At 46.4% G+C, this 23,760-nt stretch overlaps 1 protein-coding gene across 10 annotated transcripts in view; it reads left to right on the top strand.

The window, feature by feature from the left end:
• Window positions 1-23,760, top strand: part of DENND2B (DENN domain containing 2B) — a 136,068-nt gene that overhangs the window by 21,914 nt on the left and 90,394 nt on the right. For 6 of the 10 annotated variants that reach the window (XM_081154157.1, XM_081154155.1, XM_081154153.1 and 3 more), the window contains one exon: window positions 16,750-16,838. Coding sequence is in view for 2 of the 10 variants with exons in the window: in XM_081154149.1 (XP_081010275.1) it covers window positions 17,316-17,428 (113 nt within the window). In the remaining 8 variants the exon portion in view is untranslated. Of the gene's footprint in view, window positions 1-16,749; window positions 16,839-17,060; window positions 17,526-23,760 lie in introns of those variants that run through there. The other 4 variants (XM_081154156.1, XM_081154149.1, XM_081154158.1 and 1 more) reach the window with 4 other exon arrangements.

The raw sequence follows: 23,760 nt of genomic DNA, 5'->3' as shown, positions 1-23,760 counted from the left end.
TGAGGTGAGGATGGGCAAAATCCCAGGGGCTGGGAGGCAGACATGTGGCTACCAGAGAGATGACATCAGCCAGTTTACTGTTGCTGTGGAGGATCGGGAGATTCCAGGTGCTCAGCCTCCTTCCTGCCTGTGGGGGTGTCTGAAGCCACCCCCAGGCCTATTGGCAGCCAAGGCCTTTGCTTGGGAAAAGCCTACGTCTCATTCTTGCCTCCTGCTGTCCCCACAGGGACCTGACATTGGAAAGGGTCTTGCAGCTTTGGCTGTGGGAACAGAGCTTGGAGGAATGAACAGACGTGTGTCTCTGTGTGTATTTTGTGTTAATACTAACAACTGGTGAGGGTTTCCAAACAGGGAGTTGGATATGAGATGGAAGGGGAAGCATTGTCTGGGTTTTTTGGAATCTGTATTATGAGTTGCCCTTTTCTTAGAAGGGAAAGCAGTTTATGATTTTTTAAAGTATGTTTTTTACTGATTTTAGAGAGAGAGGGAGAGGGATAGAGAGAGAGAAACCAGTGAGAACGAAACATTGACCCCCCTGCCTCCTGGGTGCCCCCTACTGGGGATCGAGCCTGCAGCCTGGGCATGTGCCCTGACTGGCAATCGAACTGGTGACCTCTTGTATCGTGGGTAGGTGCCCAACTGCTGAGCCACACCAGCTGGACAAGCATTTTATGATTTAACTTACTTTTTATTAAAATTACTTGAGTATATTCTTTTGATGTTCTTAATGTGGACACCTGGTATACAGTAGGAAGGCATTTCTAAGAATGACCTTTCTGTGTTCTGCTCCTTGCCCTGTGCTTATCCTAGACCAGAGCCTCACAAAGCAGTAATGTGTGTGAATTGGAGAAAGCACTTCTGCAGGGAAGATCTCCCTCTTTTCTTGGCCATGTCTCATCGTCAGGATCTGGAAACTGTGGTGGGGCGTCTTGGGAAGCCTGCTGACGGGGAATGGGGAGAGCTTTATGCCTCTGAAGCGTGTCAGGGAGAATGGAGCTGGGAGGCGTGGAGCCCACAGAGCCATCTGCTCACTAGCTTTGTTTTCCCATCACATGTTGGGCACTCACTCTGGTCCCACCCTCCTCCCTCAAGACATGGGAAAACAAATGAAGTCTCTTCGTGGAGAGCCACCAGCAAAATTATACTAAGCTTACACTTATGCTGAGAGGCCCAGGCCCGCCTTGGGTTTCTTTGGGGCCATCAGTAGTTGAGGATTTCTCCAAGACTCTTGCTCACATTCAGGTATAGCCACTGCTTACTTGAAACCATATGGGGCCAGCCCAGGCTTGTTCTGTCTGGGCTTCTTCTGACCACTGTGCTTTTCTCTTCTTTGGGCTTCCACCTTCAAGGTCTCTGAGCTGTCAAAGTCCTTCTGAGGGCCCAGGAAGCTGTGGTAAGCTCTCGGTTTCCTTCTCAGCGGGCACTTCTGGGAAGCTGTCTGCATTCCTTTCCGCAGACTCTGCCTCTGGGGCTCTGTGGAGTGCGGTTGCTTCCTGCCTCTGTGACGAGGAATGCTAAGGCCGTTTCCCCAAGACCAGTGGAGCCACTGCAGACAACCAGGAGCTCGAAGGTGGAATTTCCCTTTCTCGCAATTCTAGAACCGGGAGCTAGCTTTTCATAGGGTGTGGTGACTCTTCTTAAAATTTTCTCCAACGTGCTCCCCTGGCTCCTTGCTGCTCTGGAAGAGAGGGAGTGAGGAGGAAATTAGTTCTTAGTTTCCTGTGATCTTTGTTTGGCTCTGGAGATGGGTACAGAGGATGTCTTTTGTGAAGAAGGAGCTTAGAGGCAGGTGAGAGGCTCTGTCTTCTGGTTGTCCTATAACTGGGTGTCTTCCAGGTCTGGGTGTATTGACCCTCTGAATGGTTTATGTTGGCATCCCCTGGCCCTTTACCTAGTTTAAAGTCTAGAGAGCAGCAGCGTCAGCTTTTGGAAAGTAGAAATGGCCCAAGAAAGCGTCAGAAAGAATGAACATGTTTGGCAGAAAATGAGCCTGAGAGGGAGCCTTCTTGCTCTAGATACTATCCGTGTGTGTGTGTGTGTGCATGTATGTGTGTGTGTGTGAGAGAGAGAGTGTTGGAAATGGAGGCTGGGAGTAAACACTTTTAATGAACAAAAAAGGGTAGTAAATTTGGAGAGGGAATGGAGGAAGCTGGCTGTGGAGAGCATGGAAGCTGGGAATTTTTGCAGAGATGTGTCACCGAGTGGCTGGAGGCCAGGAGTAGTGGAAAAGTGGGTTTGGGCATGCCTGATTCTGCTTGCACCCCTGGGTACCCTGGGTACCGTGCGTGTGATGGCCATGAATGCCTTTCTCTGGGAGTAGGGCTGGTCCCACAATAGCCCTCCCCACCCTTGAGCCACACGGGTTTGAACTGCACTGGTCCACTTATATGTGGATCCACCCCCCCAAATACTGTATTTTCTCTTCCTTATGATTTTCTTAGTAGCATTTTCTTTTCTTTAGCTTTCTTTTCTCTAAGTTTTAAGAATACAATATATAATACATATAATATCTAATCAACTATTTATGCATTGGTAAGGTGGTAAGGCTATTAGTAGTTAAGTTTTGGGGGAGTCAAAAGTTATACACAGATTTATGACTCCACGGCTGCTTGGCACCCCTAACCCCTGCACTGTTCAAGGGTCAGCTGTAGCTATGTGAGTCTTGCCTGTTGGGTCCTGGCCGAGAGTGTTCTGGGGCAGAGGCACTGGGTCTGAGAGTGGGCTGAGCAGCCAGAGTCTCCACCTCCCAGTGTGCTGGCTCCCTAAGGATGAGAAACATCTTTGCAACTGCCAGTCCTCACTGGTGTGGCCTGTAGGTGTCTGTGCCCTGCCTCTTTAGGGCTTGAGGACAGATGGGGCTTAATTTGAAGCAGACCTACCTCAAGGGCCCAAATCTGAAATGTATATTACAGAATTACCGCTAGTCTTGGTTTTTCTTCCCTCTGAGTATTTCTTTATCTTCCCAATTACTGTCAGGAATTGTGAGCCGCCGCTGCTATCACACAGACTGATCAGGGCATTAAGAATGGAGCTAAATATAACTGTCTGCACTCGCTGCTCCCATGTGCTGCTCCGATGTGCTCAGGCGCATCCTTGGAGAAGGGGTTGGTTTGAGTCTGAGAGAGACGGCCTTTCCCTCCAAGCAGAGTGAGTGAGAGCAGGGCGGAGGAGGTGGGAAGGTACTTGAGGAGTAACTCACTTCACCTCTTCCCTTCCCCCCACCACCCCGCATCCCCATCATTTCCTGTGAATGTTCAAGGCCAGAGAGAAAACTGAGATCTTGTTTTTCAGCCATTAGGTAGTCAGCACGGACTTGATGGTTTGTTTTTTGTTTTTGTTTTTTTTCAGTTTAGGCAACATTGTGATTCACATATTATATAAAGCTTCTCTTCTGACTGAGGGAATTTATAAACTATTGGGGGAGAAAAAATTTGTTAAAATTAGAGAATATCGAAGATCTTAACTGTTTGATCACTAATGGAATATGTTTGCAGTTTAGAAACAAAGCTGTATCTTAAAACAGTAGGAAAACTTTGTAGGAGGAGGCAGGATCTTTTCTGGTCTTGGAGAGTTAGAGGACATTACTTAAGCAAAGGCAGGTTAGAAAGTGTCCTGGATGTGGAAAGTGGCAAGGACATGGAGAGAGTGTGGTGCTCCAGGGTCACCGGGAGGCTCCGCCTTGGGAGTGCTGGGTCTGGCCGAGTGGAGCTGGAAGTCTGGGCTCTGGAAGCTCTGCCTTGTGCGGAGGGGATGGGGAATGATGCAGCGAGAGTGGAATTGTGGAAATCACTCTTATAGGAGAAAGTAGGATCATTTTGGAGAGGACAGAGACTGGCAGGAAGGAGACCCTCCAAAGAATATGGAACATCAGCAACAAGGAGAGAGAGGAAGGGGGTGAACTCTAGAGAATATTCAAACATGGATTAGGTGGGACCTAGACGTGGGATATTAAGGATGCAGCTGGGGGGAAAGACAGAGGATGCCAAAATTTCTGCCTGGTGAGAGTATGTTTATGAAGTGCTTTGCACTTTTCAAAGCAGTTTTCAGTCAGTAACTATCTCACAGTTGTCTGGGCTCTTAGAGTTCATCTAGTCTGGTTTCATTTTCCAGATGGGGAGATTATAGCCAAGAAAGGGGAAGGTACTGTTCCCAATGCACGCGGCTATTCACTGCAGAGCAGGACCTCCAGGCTCGGCCTCCTATCTCTTGGGGGGGCGTTTTAAAACAAGAGTAAGGTGGTGGGAAGAGTGGGGGGTCAGAGAACAGTCCTGTCTAGTTGGTAATGTTCGGTGATGACCAATCTTTCTGAGCAAAATTAAGCTTATTCAGAAGCATTCAGATCAGATCAGTGGTTTTACTACTAAGAATTTTTTTTTTTTTTTTTGGAGAACCACTAGGTAAGGAGAATGGACTCCTTGGTTTCTTCTAGTTCTGAGTTTTTAAGGGTGCAGAAAAATAATGTACATGACAAGTATTGAGTCTGGTTTCCTGGGAGACTGTGGCTGGTTTCCAACGTGGTGCCTTTCCGAGGGGATTTCAAGAGTAATTTGACCCCTGATGGTTTTCACCTTATGTGTTGACCCCAGAACCTGACTACTGAGGAGGACACTCTGCTGTCAGTGGGCTTTGGCCAGTGGCGATCAGTAGCTGGCAATTCAGAATTCGCAGTTTCACTATGGCTCTGTTGACATCTTCCTCTCCCCACTTCCTTTTAACTCACTCACTCACACACACACACACATGCACACACACACACACACGCACACATGCACACACGCACGCGGGCGCACACACACTTTCCTCCATTCCCCCTTTCTGTCTCCTTCCGCTCCTCTTTTATTCTTTCCCCTTCGCTGTTTTTCTCGTGTCATCCCCCTTCCGCCATGAGTGTCCCCTCCACCCTTGTACTGTGTGTCTTGTCTAAACAGCTTCCTGTGTCTGAGCCACCTCCCCTCTTGGTTAAACTCAGACTTGCCTACAGTGAAGCACCTTGTTAATAGCGTTTTGTCTGTATTTCCTGAGGTGGGCACTGGTGCTCAGTGATCTGAGCCAGAATCTGGGGGCCATTCTGGGCCCTTCCTCACCTCCACAGTCAGTCATCTTCAAGTCCTCGTTTCCTATTAAAATAGCTCATGGTCCTCCCTCATGTCCATCCGAATGCCCCACACAGTGGGAGAGAGAGCAGGGAGAGAGACCACGGGTGAAGAAAGGAAAAGAGATGAGGGTCGCCTTCAGTACCCTCAGAGGCAGCTTGCAACCTTCCAGATCTCAATGCAGAATCTCCGTCTTTGCCCCTCACGCTCTTGCAGCTCTCCTGGGGTCTCTGACCCTCTCCGACTGCCTGGGAGCTGCGCTTCTGCTGCCTGCGTGTGTCTGGAGAAATTTTAAGTCTGCAAAGGAACAGTAATTTAATGAGCAGTGGTCACTCTTGGGAGCGCACAGGCAGAGTCGAGCCTCATCTTCTTGCTGAGCTCTCCCAAGTGGACTCTCCTTCCTCAGCTCCTGTGGGCCTTTTCCCTGGAAGGGGTGTGTCCCCGCCTTATGGCAGCAGATGGTATCTGCACTGATGACGTGTGGCTGCAATCTGTCATCCCCTTCAGGACTCTCAAATGGTTGGCTGACTTCCTTGGTTTGAGCAGAGCCAGTGTCTCCCAGCTACAGCCCCTGGGGCCCCACAGCTTGTGAGAAAGAAGTCTTCTGCTGGTATCTGCTGTGCTGGGGACAGTAGTCCTTGACCCTTTGTTCTTTTCACTCTGCCTCCCTCCTCGCAGTCACCAGCAGCGTCAGCCAACCGGCTACATGGGGTATGGACAATCACATTAACCCAGGGTAAGGAACCCTGGCACTGAGGGGACAGTAGGCTTTCTGAATTCTTTCTTTCCTTCAAAAGGCCAAGTGGTGCTCAAATATGTTTCTTGACATCCTGGGAGCAACACTCAGGAATTCCCCCCAATATGTTATTCTCAGACTTCCAAACAAGCTTCCTCCTGTTTCTGTCCTTCAGGACCTTAAATTACTCTCTCCTCTCCCTCCGCATTCCTTTGTTTTTCCTCTTATTGTCTTACCCATTTTTCCTTCCTTGCAACCTAGGGTCTGTTTTTCCCCTCTATTGCATAGATTCCTCTATGTTTTTTAAAAAAATATGTCTTTATTGATTTTAGAAAGAGAGGAAGGGAGAAGGAGTGAGAGAGGGAAACATCGATGAGAGAGAGAAACAAGGATTGGCTGCCTCCTGCACGCCCTGTACTGGGGATAGAGCCTGTAACCCGGGGATGTTCCCTAACCGGGAATCGAACCAGTGACCTTTCTGTGGATGAGACGACACTCAACCAACTGAGCCACACTAGCCAGGGCTGGTTTTTGTTTGTTTTTTAAATTATGTATTGGTTTTAGGTGTACAGCATAGTGGTTGAACAATCATATAATTTACATAGTGTTCCCGAATTCCTCTATGTTGATCTCTAAGTGAATGAATGTTTATAAGCACCTCTTTTTTATACAAAAGTCAAACTAGCTCTAGTCTACATAAAAATGTATTCTATAATACATACATCTAGTGCATGTATTATCAAGGAAGATGCTAATCCTTACATAAGTTAGAAACATCTAGGTTCCCACCCTTGGGGAAAAGAGAGAATGGTTTAAAAAATGGCATCTTTTGCTATAGGATGTTGATGTTTAATATGACACTCATCTGTAGAGCAGGGCCAGCTCCATGTTCCTAGGATAAGGACTGGATTTTGAGGGATCACTGCTCTTCTCTCTCCCTGATTCTTGAGTCCTTGGAAGAAGCACCATGGTTTCCCGTTATGAGAGATAAGCTGGTATGTATATACCCCAGCAATGCCTGCCAGAGCTGACTGCTGCATTCCTACTGTCTAATGTTTCAGTTACAACAGTCAGACCGGAGTCCTTCCTCACAAACAGCTCTCAGATGACAGCTTAGTATAGGAGGTTAAAGATCCACAAGAATTCACTCTGATAGTTAAAAATATCACTTTGCAATTCTGATCATGGTTAACCATGGTTTGGGGAGATAATGGGTAAGAATTGTTCAGATTCCTGAGCTTTTCTGTGTCCTTGCTAAAGCTTGGATGGTCAGAGCCCCAAATGGGAGGTTCTGATGTGAGCAGCAGCCGGGACAAAGGGCAGATTAGGCAGGGCTCAGCTGTCTCCTTTTCTGTAAGCTTTCTTGCCACAAGTCCCCAGAGAGGACTCCATGGGGCTAAAAGTGGTAGTTTTCTATCTTCCTCTTCTGCAGGAGGACTTAAGAGGCTCATGAACCAGGCGTGTTCTCTTATTTCTGAGTTTAAGGGGCTACACAGACTTGATTTTCCCTTTTTCCTTCAGTGTCCTTGCTTGAGATGTTATCAAGACACCAGTTACCCCTGGGTCTGCAGATACAGTGTGTGTCCCCTGGATACACTATTGTTCTAACTAGAATGGAGCAGAGTAAGAATGGACCTCATTTGACCTGTGCTCTGTATTTCAGTCAGTGAAACTTAATGTCACATTGACCCATCAGTTGACGCGTATTGAACCATTCCGCAGCTCGCTTTCACGAATGCCATTTTCATTCTGTTGTCATGTAGTTTTTTTCTAAACTTGTGTAAAGTGATATCTTTTGTCCTTTTAAAATTTCATGGTATGGTTATAGTTTGCGGAGGCCTTTTCTTTTTCCTGATTATATAATAGTATATTAATTATCCCCCCCAGTTCATGTGTCCTATGCATTTTTTGTTGTTAATCCTCACCTGAGGATATTTTTTCCATTGATTTTTTTTTTTTTTAGAGAGAGTGGGAGGGAGCGAGGGAGAGAGAGAAACATCGATATGAAAGAAACATTGAAATGAGGGAGACACACCGATTGCTTGCCTCCCGTATGCGCCCCGATAGGGACCCGGAATTGAACCTGAGACCCTTGGGTGCGTGGGCAGACGCTCTAACACTTAGCCACGCTGGCCAGAGCTATCATATGCATTCTTGATATGCAAGTCTTATCTAAGCCATTGACAAAAAAGGTGAGCATGGTAGGATCTAGAACAGATAGGAAGTGTCTGGACTTCTAGGAGTTCCAGAGTGTGGCTCCCTAGTTAGTATTGATCCATTTTGCTGCACTGTTTGGGCCCCACTGTCGTAAGTTTCCAGACCATCCAGCTACCAGTGTATTTCTGTTTTATCCACAAGATCAAGAGGTTTTTCTGAAATCCAGATAAATTGTGTTCCTGGCATTCTTTGATATATGTGTGGGCATATGTATGTGTTTATATGATGGGTAACATATACCATATACAAATACCTTGTAAATATGTATATTTTTAAAACCTCAAACTATTATTTATAGACTACTTGCTATCTGTTGCTAAGTGTTTTACATATGTTATCTCCTTTGTTCTTTACAATGATTCTATATTTCATTAAATAAAAGTAATTAGTTTGTTTTTTTTTTTTTGTTTTTTTTTTAGCATGACTTGCACTTAATCTCCAGTGATCAGTGCTTCCTTCTGTGACCTTGCCACGTTTCATAATTCATATGCTCTGTTCTGGAGTTTTGCCTACAACATTGCTAATTTAATAAATACTTATTCAGCCCTGGCTGGTTTGGCTCAATGGGTAGAGCGTCGGCCTGTAGACTGAAGGGTTCCGGGTTTGATTCCTATTCAAGGGCATGTACTTGGGTTGCAGGTTCCCCACCCAGGTCTGGGCGCATGTGGGAGGCAACCAATCACTGTGCCTCTCTCACATGGATATTTCTCTCTGTTTCTCTCTTTCTCCCTCTCTTTTTCTCTCTCCCACCCTCCTATCTCCCTTCCACTCTTTCTAGAAATCAGTGGAGAAAATATCCTCAGGTGAGGATTGAAAAATAAATAAATAAATAAGTAAATAAAGCATAAGAAATACTTATTCAGCACTTACTATGTGTAAATAAAGCACTTACTATGTGTATAGCCTGTTGGAAATTTAATAACGAATAAGAAATGGCCCCTTGCTCAGAAGAGGTTATATGTGATTAAAAATATGCAGGAGTGAACAGTGGCTTGGTCAGGGAAAGAGGGAAAGCCAAGAACACAAAAGAGAGAGTCCTGAGTGTGAATGGAGTGCTGAAACTAGCCCACCTCCACAGTCCTAAATGGCAGTCTTCAGAAGCCACAGTGGTGGGATGTTCCAACTTAGAACCTCTTTACAAAGATGAAAGGTGTCCAGTCGACTGGTGGTTTTAAATCCTATCCCAGCACTCTGTTGGGAGTGTCTTTCTGAGTTTCAGGGTGAGGAGAAGGAGGCCTGGAAAGAGGGTCCACTTTTAAAATCTTTTATTTAAAAAATGTTATTAAAAATAGAGAGAATATTTTATACGTACAGTTTAAATGTGAATATTCATGTACCTATTGCCCAGCTGACTACTACTATTAGCTTTGAAATCTTTGTGAATAAATTCATTATTTTAAGAAAATAAACAAACGTTAAATTGTAGAAGTAAAATAGGAACAGTGTAAAGTATTTAGGACTTAGTAAAAAGGAAAAAATGGCTAGCATGTGATTGTTTTGGTATAATTTTCTTTTTCACTTGTATGTATTTTTGCATTTTTAGTGCATTTATAACTTTATTATGCATAATTAGCATTGTCAATGCTGTTTACGTCTTCACAGTCATCACCTAATTTTTAAACAAGTAATACATGTATGTGTTGTAAATTCAAAAGGTACAAAAAGATGTGTAGTCAAAGGCAGATCTTCCTTACACCTTCTCCTTTCTTTCCCTAGAGCCAATCACTGTTACCTGTATGTGGATTATAGTCATCTTTTTTAATAGCTGCACAATAGTCCATCCAGTGCAGTGTTTTTCAATTTAAAAAAAATTATTGATTTGAGTGAGAGGGAGAGGCACTGATTTTTTGTTCCACTTATTTATGCATTCATTGGTTGTTTCTTGTATGTGCCCTGACCGTGGATCGAACCTGCAGCCTTGGCGTATCACAACGATGCTCCAACCAAGCTACCTGGCCAGAGCCTACTGCAATGTTTTTCGGACTGCAGGTCACCAGTGGATTGGGAAATCAATTTAATGGGGCTCTAACAAGCTTTGTTTGTTTTCTTAATGAAATAGATTCGGAGAGAAAGTAGCAAGTAGAGAGCATCACACAGAGTAAAGATAAGTATTACTTGGAGTAACCTTTTTGGTTCAGTTTTCTACATACATGCAGGCATACACAGGTTCTCTCACATACGCACATACAATATTATAATATAAAATGTACTTTTTATACTATGAGTCATGATGAAAAAGACGCATGAAACTTACCAGTCTAGTAATGTTTGACGCGGAGGTTGTTTTTATGTGTTCATTATTATAAATAATGGGGGAACATGCATTTTCCCCCTCATATTTGGAATTCTTCTTGGTGTAACTTCCTAGGAGTGAGGATATTGAGTGAAAGGAGATGAGCATTTTGACTGATCTAGCCAAGCTACTCTCCAAAAGCCACGTCCCGTTTCCTATTAATACATGCCATCGGGACTTTGTTCAGCATAGGTTATTTTTAATGCAGACATTTTTTCTGTGCATCATACATGTGTGTGTATTTTAACAAAATAAGATAATTTGCCCGGCCGGGCGTGGCTCAGCGGTTGAGCGTCGACCTAGGATCCAGGTGATCGGGGTTCGATTCCCGGTCAGGGCACATGCCCGGCTTGCGGGCTCGATCCCTGGTCAGGGGCGTGCAGGAGGCAGCTGATGGATGATTCTCTCTCATCATTGATGTTTCTACCTCTCTCTCCCCCTCTTCTTTCCTCTCTCTGAAATCAATAAAGATATATTTTAAAAAAAAATTTAAAAAAACAACAAAAAAAATAAGATCATTTTTTCCCCCCCAAGTAATATAAAGTGAACACTTCCCTATTTTACTAAATATTCTTCTACAGCCACAGTTCTCATTCTGGGGGCAGCTTTTCTTGGATGTGGGGTGTTAAGGGTGCCTACTCTAGTAATTCTCACCCACCTTGATGATTTATACCATATATACTTTTATTTATTTATCTTTACGTTGGCTTTTTTAAGTTGCAAAGACACTTTCCCTAATCTTTTATAACTATGGTTCAGTTATCAACAGGTGTAATGTAAACTAGAGACTTGATTTGGGTTTCATTATCTTCTTCCACTAAGGTCCTTGCTCTGTTCCAAGATCTGACCCAGGATCCCACATGGCACTTAGTTGGTGCACTTTTCGTCTCCTCCAGTCCAGGACAGTTCCTCAGTCTGTCTTTGTCTTTTATGACCTTGACACTTTTGAGGAGTACGGTTAGGTGCTTTATGTAATGTCCCGCAAGTTAGGTTTGTTTGATGTTTTCTCATGATTTGATTGAGGTTATGGATTTCGGGGAAGAACGCCACAGTGGTGAAATGCCCTCTGAACCACGAGCTTCACATTGAGGACTGTGAGTTGAGTGGAGATGAACCAGGGCTGGGAGGCTGGCAGACTGAGGGAGAGTGTGCTCAGCCCAGCATGAAAATGTCCCGAAATTGTCTCGCCACAGGGCAGTGGGATCTATTATAGGATAATTATAGGCTGAATCCCACACTTTTCTAGTTCAGAGCCTTAGGGGGTTGGGAGGGGGAGGGGGAGGAGTGGGAGATGGGTAGGAGGCTGATGGGATTAGGGCAGGAATGAGGACCTGGGAGAATTCCCTTCCATAAATGCCAGGACCTGTGCATGCATGGGCATTTCTCTGTTTTCCCAGGAAGGCTGTGTAAGCATGTGTAACAGAAGCCAGCACACTGGAGGCCCTGCCAGATGTGCTTCTCAGACGGGAGCGCTGGGATTGCCATCTGGAGGGAGACATTTATTTTGTTGATTCAAAGGCCCTAGTAGTGCCCATGAAGAGACTGCTTGATCTGCAGTAGGCAGATTATCTTCCAAGAGAACTTAGATAGTGCCAATTCTGCTTTGTAAAGGCGGCTTTGTCTCACAAGATGGCCAGGAGTGAGCCCCTGGCAGAGCCTCAGTCTTCTTCCAGGCACTGCCTGGGCCATTTCCTAATCTTCCCATCCCGTGTGTGGCGCTTTCTGCTCTCCAGTCTTCCCTAGGTAGGAAGCCTGACTGTCCCATCTTTTCCTCCAGGAAAGGCTGCCTTTTGTTGGTGACAGTCTTCTGTCTGATCCCAGGCAGATGACTCCAGAGCCCCAACCCAGGGGCTCTGCTGAAAGGGTTAGATGGAGACTCTGTGGCCCCTAAAACAAGCTCTTTCTGCTGCTTTGGACTCATTCAGAAAACAGTGGGACTAGGTGACTCCAGTGGAACATTCAAGCTAGAAGGACCCTTGGAGAACAGCCAGTTCCAACAACCCCTCTCATCATGTGCAGGAAAAAGCTGAGGCCCTAAGGGGGACAGGGACTTGCTCAAGATCTCACTACCCTGGAAAGCAGGACCTGGGTTCCAGTGTGCTGACTCTCTACTGGATTTTTAATTTCCCCCACCCCACATTGCCTCTCAGAGGTGGAAAAGGAAAATTGTAAAGCCCTAAAAGGACTCTTGTGCAAAACCTGCCTGCTCACATGGCAGCCAGAGCCCAGGTAGAATTGGGCAGGACACATTCTGATTCCCCATTACTTGGGTAGAATTGGATGTCTTCAGGGGAGATGCTGCTGGACTCCAGTCTGGCAGGCATTGGGAGCTAAGCTCAATATGTTTATTGATTTTAGAGAGAGGAATGGTGAGGGAGGGAGGAAGAGGGAGAGAGAGAGAAAGAAAGAAAAATCAATGTGAGAGAGAAACATTGGTCGGTTGCCTCCCATACATTCCCTGACTGAGGATTGAATCTGCAACCTAGGTATGAGCCCTGACTGGGAGGTGACCCCGCCACCTTTTGGTGTATGAGATGACGCTCCAACTAACTGAGACCCCCCCAGCCAGGGCTCACTTGTTTTTAAAGAGACAAGAAAATATGATAAATTCTTCTAGTGACCAAGTCTAGAATCTAATTGTCATATACATATATATTCTCTTGGTACAATGTAGGTCTATCCCCTAAAATTCTCTCATCTTATGGAGGGGACCAACTGTTTTTGTTTCTTGGGGTTTTTTTTTTTTCCCTTCTTCGGTGACTCATTTATCCCACACACATTAATTGATTGCCCACTGTGAATGAAATACTAAAGTGGATAGATCTCAAGGGGCTCATGACTGTGAGGAAGACAGGATTACAAGTAACAGTGATAAAGTGATATAAATACCCTAATAAAGGCATCTGCAAACCGTGGGATTGCAAAGTAGACAAACAGATTCTGCCAGGAGATCAAGAAATGTTTCACAGAGAAGGTGTTAACTGGGTTGGGCTTTGAAGGCCACCAGATTTTGCCAGTTGGGGAAGGAGAGGCACTCAGATAAAGGTAACGGCATGAGAGGTGGGGCAAGGGAGAGGAAAAATGCTGTGTTCACAGCACTAGGTGGTGTGCTGTGTGTGCCTATATCGGGGTGGTGGCAGCAGGGGATGTGTGGGCAGGAGATGAAGCCAGAAAGGATTTCAGATTTTGGTGGTAATGTAGCTCATGAGAGGAGTTTGGGCTTAGTCACACTACTCTTGCTGATATTAAGGCTTTATTCCCCCCCCCCCCCCCCGGACAATAGTTTTCAAAAATTTTTTTTGGTAATGGACAAACATTTTTCAAAACTTTTATACCCATCACCAAATTTTAAAACATAAGATGACTTCTTCTTTTTTTGAGTAAAAATGTATTTTCTATAAGTACAGTGACCTGCACAGTGGAGGTGGGAGTGTTCTTGTCCCTGAATGGAGCTGACCTGAGAGAACCTTCTCGTGCATGGGGCTCGGGCCATTCCTGCGTCCCATTTGGTTTGGCAGTGGCGCTGGTGGTGGAGCGCCTGTGAGTGGGCATGCTGGTAATGGGAGAGGCTGTAAAACCCGGGAGCACGCCCTCCCAAGGGTGACCTTACGAGGAAAGTTCTGGGAAACAGACCACAGGGAGACTTTACAGGAATTTTCAGTTGAGCCCATAGGCAAGGCACATGAGGGAAGGAGATGTAATTACAGTTTGTTAGGCTATGAAAAAATACAATGAGGGACATGAAATAGCTGTTGTAAGTTTCTTTTTCCTGTAGGACAGGAAGAAGTGGGATTTTATGCATTCATACAAGCAAATATTTACTGAGTGCCAGCTGTGAGGTGGGCCCTATACTGAATGCGGGAATTATGGTGGTTACCAGGGAACAGCCCAGCTTCCTCCTCCTATGGAATTGGGGGAAGGCTGACATTAAGTAAAAATTTGCACAAATGCTCAATATCAGATTATGGTGAGTGCTGGCTGCGAAGGATACGCTCTCGGTTAGGTTGGAGGATCGTGGAGGAGTTCTCTGAGGAGATGGGAGGCAAGTCAAGGCATGGTGAGTAAGCGTCAGCCAGGCAAAGAATGGGGTGTGAGGGAGTGTCCCGTACAAAGGGAAATAACCTGGAGAAAATCTGGGAGTTTTGGGGAACTACAAGAAGGCCTGTGTAGCTAGCACACCGAGGGGGAGGGCAGGAGGCCTACTTAGAGGACGCTGGAGAAGGATCATGCTGAGCCTCATAGGTCCTGGTAAGAATTTTGATTTTATCCTAAGTGCTGCAGGAAATGACACCATCTGGTTTCAAGGTGATTCAGACAGCTTCGTGGAGAACGGAGTTGTGAGGGCAAGAGTGGAAGCTGGGGCAATTGGGAGGTTTTGGCCATAATTAAGGAGGGGGACTGGAGTGGCAATGGGGGTGCAGAAAAATGGACAGATAAAAGACATATTTTGGAAGTAGAATTATTTGGAATTGGGAAATGGATTGGATGTGGGGAGAGAGAGGTAGGGAGATGGATGTCTCCCAGGTTTCTGGCACAAGTGTGCCTGTGGGCTTCTCAACAGGTACTTAAGGCTGTAAGAGCCCTATCCTTCAGGACAGGTCAGGTAGGATTGACCTGAATCCAGCCTCGCAGAACCCGCAGAGTGATCCGCTGCGCTCCGGTTCTGCCCATATCCAGGAGCTCAGACACAGTAGCAGCACCCAAGCAGGGATTTCAGTTCTCCGCGTGGGGCCCTTCCTGCGTGTCTCAGGGCTGTGGGCCTGTATAATTCAAGTTTGCCACTAGGGGGAGCATGGCCTGCATCCTGCGTCTGGTCTGGAGGGCTTTTTGAAGTTGATATGGCTTTAAAGACTGATTTTTATCAAGTGCAGTAGTAGTACTCGGCCATGGCCCTTGGCTCCTCATACTTCTTGGGAAAATGACTGACCCGTGGCAGGTGCTTAATAAATCTTGGTGATAATATTAAAACTGAATAATATCTTATTTTAGAAATGGATGGGCATCGCCTCTTCTTTCTCAGTATGGAGACTGGGCAAGTGGAATGTGTATTTTGAGGGTCAGAAGCAGAGCAGAGGGATGCCTGTTGGGAATAGAAAGAGGGAAAACCTGAGTGATTTGATGGTCTTGAACTTGCCGTTTCATTCTTTCTTCCTTTGCAGACTTGAGACACTAGGGCCTGTGAGAGACTCCTGAGCTGGTACTTGGGTCAGGTTGGGCATTTCAGTGGGTGATTGGGGTGTGCACCCCCTTTGAGGCTCTGTGTCCTCTTCTTGGGGGGATAACAACTGTCCCAGGGTTTTGTTGTTTGTGGTGAAGAGCAGATGAGATGCATGAAGTTCTTAGCTTAGTGCCTGATTTAAGGAGATGCTTTCACACGTTATCCATTTTTATGCTCATCTCAGCCCTGTCAGTTATGATAGGTTTATACATGGAATCTGGAGGTTAGAGAACTTGCCCAAGGGCAAATAGTGGATCCAAGGTCTTCTTACTCCTCCTCTGCCTGGTGCTCTTGAAACTACTCTGCTTAATACATATGGGAGAGAGTCAAAAGGCTTGGATACGATTTCTGGATCTGTTATTTTCTGGTTCTGGGACCTGGGGCAGGTCATTTGACCTCTCTTTTAGATTAAAAAAAATCTGTTACATTAGTATGATAATACCAGTTCTAACTTTCAGGCCTACAGTGTTGAACAGATGAGCCAAGAATTGTGAGAGTATCTTCGAAAAGTATAAGATAATTTATAGCTATAGGGCAGGACTTTTCCCCTCTAAAATGTGTACTAGTACTTCCACATCTCATAGATGCTATCATAGAGTTTTCAGACTTTTAAAAGGATGGTAGTCAGGCCTTCCTCACCATAACTCAGAAAGATTCTCCACCTTTCCCTGGGAACCCAGCCTTGTATTTTTAACTGGTTATCCAAAAAATTGTTAGTTTTACATGGCAGTACTTTAGTGGAAAGTGCACTGGACTAAGGAACAGTGGACTGGTCTCTACTCTTAGTTCTTTGCACAACTAGCTTTGTAACTGTGGACTAAACATTTGGTCTCTCTGAGCCTCAGTGTTCCCATCTATAAAATGGCAATAATAGTACTTCAAAAGTGTACTTCAAAAGGTTTTAAGGATAAAACAAAATAGTGCATGTAAAAATGTTACAAAGCATAAATGTACACAGGAGGATTAAACTTGGAGGGCCTGCCTTGGCCCAGGTGCTATGCACTTTGGACAGGAGTAATACTGTTCCTGGCCATGACAGCAGCTCACAGGAAGCCTGGGCTATAGCTGCAGGCCCAGAACAGGGAAGAGAGATGACGATGTAGTTGCATCACCTTTGTTGCTCAGGTTATGACTCTGGACTTGCCCAGGACTCTCACTAGTCCTGACCTAGTGTCTTTCCTCTCCATTGCAGGAAGATGAGAGACTGCTTGGGCACCAGCACTAATACCACGAGACCCTGTACTGGTTAAAGCCATCACCACGACCTGGGCAGGCAGTAAGGTAAGCAGAGAGGCCAGTCCAGGCGAGCTCCTGGGATATGAATGCATTTCTACCTCAGCTGTTGCCCGGAAAATCCCAAGTGCACAAACAAGTCAAGGCAATGCATCTGGGTCCTCCTACCCGTACTCCAGGACCCAGAGGAAAGGCTTGCTTCCCCTCCAAGTGATCCAGCCCCCCCCCCCCCCCCCCGCCGGGATTCTTCCAAGTTATAAAAAATGAGACACTGGAGGGGAGGAAAACAAGTCCACTCACTGTCTTCTCCCTTCTCCCCTCTGAGCTGTTTAAGCAAGTTCCCAGGAGCAGCCCAGAGCCTTGTTTGACTGGAAGGGAGGTAGGAGGAGTGGAATGCGTGCAAAAACCAAGCTGATCAAAAGACAGTGCTGTTTCATGGAAGCCTCCCAGAACTGAGAGAGAGAGGGAGAGAGAGAGAGAGAGAGGGAGAGCGAGCGAGCGAGCGCTGGCGAGAACAGGGTCTCCATGACAACTGGCCTGGCCGGCGAGCAGTGCTCTGCTCACTTGGCTGGAAGGAGCTGCCACGAAAGGTCAGAGGAAGGAGCTGTGGGAAGCTCGGAGCAGGTATCAGAGCTCAAGTGAGTGGATTTGGGGGCCCTGGGCTCCCTAACAGACTGTGGTGTGAGCCAGACTCTGCCGAGAATGGAGTGGGCAGGAAAGCACTGGGACTTTCAGGTAAGGTCAGCTCTGGGCTCGGATTGTTTTTCTCCTGTCCCGAGCATAGTCTTGGGCTGCTTTCTGGAAGGCAGGCGAGTGTCTGTACTCTCTGCTCAGGGTTGGGGGCTCAGGAATGATGTCATGCACCAGCAGTTGGATTCTATTAGCTTAAGGAGGAGGGATACAGCCAATTTTCTTGACTTTGCAAGTCTAGCTGATCTCACTGTTGCTGATCCTGAAGTGTTTAGACTCCACTATAGAAATCATCTTACTTTTATTTAGAACAAAGGCTCAGAATATTTTACAGGAAGAATCTTATATAGAAAAAGTGAGTTTTCATCACTCCAGCATTGTGTTCATAGCTCTTACATGGAGACTCCAGTATCTTTTGAGTGGCTCCGTTTGTTCTAGTGAACACTGTCTGTTTTGTCTCTTGATGCTGCTATGTCTGACCTGTAATGAAAAAAAAAAAAGCTAATTAACTCAGCTAGGAGTCTGTGGTAAGTTCCAACTCTCTCTGGAGCAGTTATTAGAACAGAGGGACTGTCTTAAGGATATCTAAACTGGGGTCGGTGTGTGGTGAGTGTGTGTGTGTGTGTGTGTGTGCGCCTGCCTGCCTGCCGGTCTCTCCCAGGTAGCTTTAGGTAAGAAGCAAGCTGTCCTCCCTCATTAATAAGGTCCATCACAGTCTTTCCTTAAAGATATATGGGTGGGGGGTCGGTTGGGGGCAGGTCTTGGGGTTGGAGGGCCTGCAAAGAGGTTTCTTATCCAGATATTTTAGAGTGAGCTCTCAGTGGCAGCTGCTAAAAGCTAGGCTGCCAGAGAAGACATGAGGTGCTGGGGTTGTGTCGATAGATTCCTTGGGTTAATATTTTAACCAGATCTCAGGGCACAAAGTGTGCTCCTACTCTGCTTGTCCTCTGTTTTGGTAAAACATGTTCTGACCTGGCGGAGTGGTGTGTGGTGAGTGTGGTGTGGCCTGGGAGGGGAGACCCATCCAGAAAGGCACTTCATAGGTGAAGGGGTAGCTAGGCTGTCAGTGATCTTATTAGGAGACTTAATGCAGTGGACACTCCCCGCAGTGGAGACCCATCAGAAGATGGGCTTCCACCTCAGTCATATTGTGTCTTAAACTTACCCCTGGACCTCAGGCAACTTTGGTTTCTCTGTGGGATGAAGGAACAGCTGCTGTCCTGGCTCTTCGGTTTTTCTTCTTGAACTTTCTGAACAGAATGTCTTTTGTATTCTGGCAAACAATGAGGGGGCCTTCTGATTCACTCCGGGTCAGCTTGCCAATGCAAGCATCGGCCGTCCCCAGTGCGCTCCCTGAATGTGGACATGTGTGCGTGAATGTTGTGGCCTGAGGGCCCACAAGGGTGAACTCAGTGGCCCTGGACCTCAGATGGGCCACTTCTAAAAGGAGGCCTCTTTTTATTAAATGTAAGGGATCCTCTGCTTGGTTGAAATATGTTTTACTGGGGGATACGATATAACTGTTGGTTGGGATGAAAGCGGAGGGTGTAAGGTGGAGGCCTGAGTCAGTGGGCCCTTCAGTGGGCAATGCAGCCCCAGGATCTCAGTTCTCCTCCACTCATGTGGTCGTGGGTAAGATGAATTGAAATTTGAAGGAAAGTTCAACGCCCTTCTGGAAAGTCACTCTGCCTCTTCGCTCTGGTCTCCCCGTTTATAAAGTGCCTCCTTTTCTGCATTTATAAAGAAAAATGAGAAAAACCTTAGAAGACTTCTTTAAGATGTTAAAGGAAAAAAATTGTGCTTTCTTGGGTTGGGAAGTTTAGGAAGAGTGGTGTTCACTGTAGACTTTGAGCCTCATGAATGACCTTCAGAGATGACCCTTTGCTTAGGTGACTGGACTCATGTGTTTTAGTACCGAGGAGAGGGATTTCAAGAGACCCTTGGCTTTTTCAGTGCCCCACAGCTACCTGCTGGGTTCTGCTGGGGAGAGTGTTTTGCTAGGGCAGAGAGAGGCTTTGCTCCTGTGTTCTGGGTTTGAAAGGCGGGGTTCTAACCGGCAGGAAGCATTATTGCTCTGGAAGGCCCCTTGGGGGCTGGGCAGCTCTTTCAGGAACTTGTGCGGCCACAGCTTAGAGGGAAACAAAAAAGAAAGAAACAAGGAAGTGGGAATTCCAAGGGCAGAGATATTTGATATGCCCGTAGGGCTGTGCCAAGGACAGGATTGCAGGGGAGGGGAGACTCCAGCAAGGGCACCCCAGGTCTGTCCTCATGAATCTGTAGGGCTCATGGAATACTAGGTGGGAACACAGGGAGAGGCAGGGTTGTCAGATGGAAAACCCTGCCAGCCATGCCCTGGAGTGGTGTCTGGGAGGAAGCCCCTGAAAAGACCCAGAGTAGGCAGATTTTTTTTTTAAAACAACAGAGCCCTGTTTCCAGGTGAATCACATTATAGCAGCTTCTAAGGCCTGCAGGAGTTGTCCACAGCTTGGACTGGGGCTGCAGCTGTCGCCTACTCCTTGTCAGTCCAGCTTCCCAGAGCTGAGTCACATATTGGATCCCTCAGTGTTCCTTAAGGATTAAAAAGTAGCATTCCTGTTCTCTCTCTCTCTCTCTGTTCCTCTACTCCCCTTTCTGCACACTATCCCCCGGGCTCCCTCCTCTCTCTAAAATTAGAATGAAGTTGAAACTTTGAAATACCTTGGAGGACAGGCCAAGAGCATCCTTAATTCTGCTGGCTTTGCTCCTGTCCCTGGAATAAAGGGCTTGGGTGTACAGTTTGGAGGGGCACCCCACACTCCAAATATCAGGGTAACACTGCTGGCCTAGAACTAAGAGGCTGTGCTCCATTCCCCTCCCCCCCGATTCTGAGAAGTATTTTGAAGAGGTCTGCCTGGCACCTGAGGGAGGTGGGAGGATCTGAGTCTTGGGCCTTCCAAAGCACCTCCCTGCAGGCTGGTGGGACCTAAAGACTGAAGAGCATGTCTTCCTTTTGCTTCTCTTAGCTGTTCCCTAAGAGACTCCCGATTGGGCCTAAGAGAGTTTTCTGAGGCAGCCAAGCAAAGGGAACATGTATCCGAGCCCGCAGGAGGTCGGGCAGCAGCCCTGCGGAGCTCTGGGTTGGCCTCCCTTCTGTGTTCTGCATTGGCTGGGGGGAGAGGATGTGTAGGGCAGGCTGGGGTGGGGGGGAGGGGAAATCTGCTCGCAGATAATTGAGTTCTTTGAGTTAGACTGAGGAACCATGGAAAGTGGAGAAGGGGCCAGGAGGGCATGAAAGAAAAAAAAAGACCATCTGGCATAGTCTGCAGGGATTTCTCTCTAAAGCCTGTGGGAAAACTTGAATTAGTGTGTGCCTTCTTCTGGAGGTGGGAGGGGGACTTTGTGCATTTATTTTATGCTGAGGAGGAGACGCTGTGTACATGCGTCTCAGTAGGTGGGTGGAGGAAAATGCTGGGTACATTTGTCTTAGGGCAACATGCCACACAATATTTTCTGATTGAAAAAACCTGGGGTCTCTATTTCTAGCCACAGGCCCTAGAAAACTCCCCTGTGTGTGTTTGTGTGTGTGTGGAGGGGAGAGGAAGATGTTAAATGAGTCTAGACTACATTATTGAAGGATTTTTCCAAAGATCCCTTCTCTTATTTTTTTTGGCTCTGATACACTGTTGTTGAGGGGCTGTTGAAATTATCACAATATTATTCTCATCTAAAACTGTCCAAATGTTGATTGTACTTTCCCTATAAAGGGTGAATTATACGCAATTAGGGTCTGAGGCCTTCTCAACCAAAGCTGACCTGTTCCTAAGGGTTTGTTATGAAACCACCCCACTTTTTCAAAGATCCAGACTCTTGTTCTGTGTGAGTTATCCCTGAAGGGGTTTGTATGTGAGCTGGAGATTCACTGATAGGAAGCAGCACAGTGAAGGAAGGACTGTTCGGGAAAATGGGATGAATGGAAGGTTATGGTAATCAAGATCTGAGACAGTAGGAAGACTGCTAGAAGGAAGAAGGAGAGAGGCCTGGAGAAGGAGGTTGGAGAGAAGGCAGTTCTCAGGGGCAGCCAGGTGAGAGAGAGAAAGGGGACACCTGGGCCGACCTGGGAGGCCTTCACAGTTGAGCAGAAGGCTGGCCGGTGCCCATGGGACTCAAGGAGACAGTGCTGTGTAGGCTCTAATAAGCACTGGGAGGACAGGGGTAAGTGGGGGTGACTGGCACTGGGGTTGACACCCCTGTTCATTTGTTCCTGGGCTGGGCAGCATCTCTGGTGCCCATATGCTCTCTTGGTCTGTTTACCCATTTAGTCACTGAACACAGAGGATCTGGGCCAAGAGCTGGGCAGGATCTAAAGAATTATCAAGTGTGGGACTTATGCCCGTCTATGTTGTGTTAGATGTTGTAATTATTTCCTCCCCAGAGTGGGCCTCCATCTGTGTGATTAAGAGAGAAGACCATGGATCTGCTGAAGTTTTGGGTTTTGATGGTAGATTAATGACCATCTCATGCTTTAGGCTGGGAAAAGAAGGAGGGTCCAACTCTTAGATGCTGGTTTAAAGCACTGTTTGAATGATGGAAGAGAGCCAACTGAAGGACTGGAAATATGAGGAGGGTGAGGGTTCTCGGCCTGTGTCAAAGCTTTGCTGAGAGTGTCATACGATGGGGTGTGAGGGAAGGGTGATAGGTAAAGGTAAATGGGAAAATTGGAAAGTACTATGAAGTTGGCTATGAAGTTAGGACTCTTTTGCTTCGTTCAGGAACTGAATTTTAGTGTGCTTACTTGTGTCTTGTAACACAGGCCCTCATATGGAGTTCTGATAGCTGGGTTGTATAGGTTGCTTTTAAATGAGTCAACCTGTGATGTGTTTGTTCAGCTGGATATTCAGTATTTTACATTCAGTGCAGCAGTGCAGTGATTAAGAGCTAGAGCTCAGGAGTCTTCTAAGTCTGCAGTTAGAACCCGACAGTACTATTTACTAGTTGCGTGACCTTGTGACCTTGGGAAAGTTACTTAATTTCTCTGAACCTCAGTTTTCTGCGAGGCATCTGTAAAATGGGTATCGGAATACTGTACTTAGCTTGTTAGAGTTGTGGTGAGGATGACATAAAATGACACCTGTAAAGCTTCATCCCAGAGCCTGGCACATGATAAATGTTCAGTGCTTTCCATTATGATTACCAATTTAGAGCAGCATTTCCAAGAGAGTAAGGCTGGCACCTCTTGATCAGGTTGGGGTTACTATTGCTGGGAAAGTCAAACCAGATTCTTCTTTTATTTGGTATGAGTTTCCACTTTGCATTTTCTTCACCTTTCTGTCAAAACCCCAGGGGAGACTCTGAGGTGGTCCTTCTCAACCCACCTTCACAGGCTCAGCTTTATCTTCCTGTAGGATGCTTTCCCTTCACTGACAAGGGAGACTAGAACTGCCTCTTGCCTGCCCCTTTCCTGCAGGCCAGCCCATGTAGGGCTCCTGAGGTTCTCCTTAACCCAGCGCCGGAGGCCCTTCACCCACTGCTCTTAGTGCTCTGGACACAGGCTACCGCAGCGCTCCTCTCTCCACTTCCATGAATTCCATCTCTGGAGGTTGGTCATCAGGCTCTTCTTACTATCTGGGGACCTCTCGCGAGTTAACCTCTGTGAACCTTAGTGTCTTCAACTCTGAATTGGGAGTATTGTTCCCATCTCAAAGATTTGCTATAAGGGTTAAATGAGTTAACTTATATAAAGCACTTAGAACTAAGGTTCCTGGCACGAATATGATCTCAGTAAGTGTTAGCTGCTGCTGTTGTTAGAGATCGCTCCTGCCTATGAATTTCTTTGCCTGCACACAGCAGGAGAAAGAGCCCTGGCTAGGCAGACCTGAGCTTTAGTCCTGGCTCTATCTATGACTTGCCGGATGACCCTGGGGAAGTAACTTGGCTTCTCTAGGCTTCAGTTTCCACTTCTAGAAACTGGGAGGTTTGGATTGAGCTTTTCCATCAACATTCTGACTTATTTTTCCAACTAAATTCCCTGAAGTTCTTTGAAATTAAGTATAATATTCTATGCATTTTATTTCCCCAAATTGGCCAAAGTATATAGTTTATGCTTTAAAACTATTTGAGTAACTTTTTTTAAACCCCAGCAGCCAGATTTGAGGAAGCATTTCTACTTGGTGCTCTTGCTTGGAGGTTCAGGAACCTGTTCTCAGGTGCGCAGGGCTTGCTGCAACATGTACAATGAGGCTCCAGCCCTTAGTGAGGTAGAAAGCCCACCAGGTCCGTCAGACAGGAGGTGGGTACCACTTGG

This window comes from Miniopterus schreibersii, assembly GCF_964146895.1.
Source record: "Miniopterus schreibersii genome assembly, chromosome: 12".
Lineage (NCBI taxonomy): Eukaryota > Metazoa > Chordata > Mammalia > Chiroptera > Miniopteridae > Miniopterus > Miniopterus schreibersii.
This window is presented reverse-complemented; position numbering and strand designations above follow the sequence as displayed.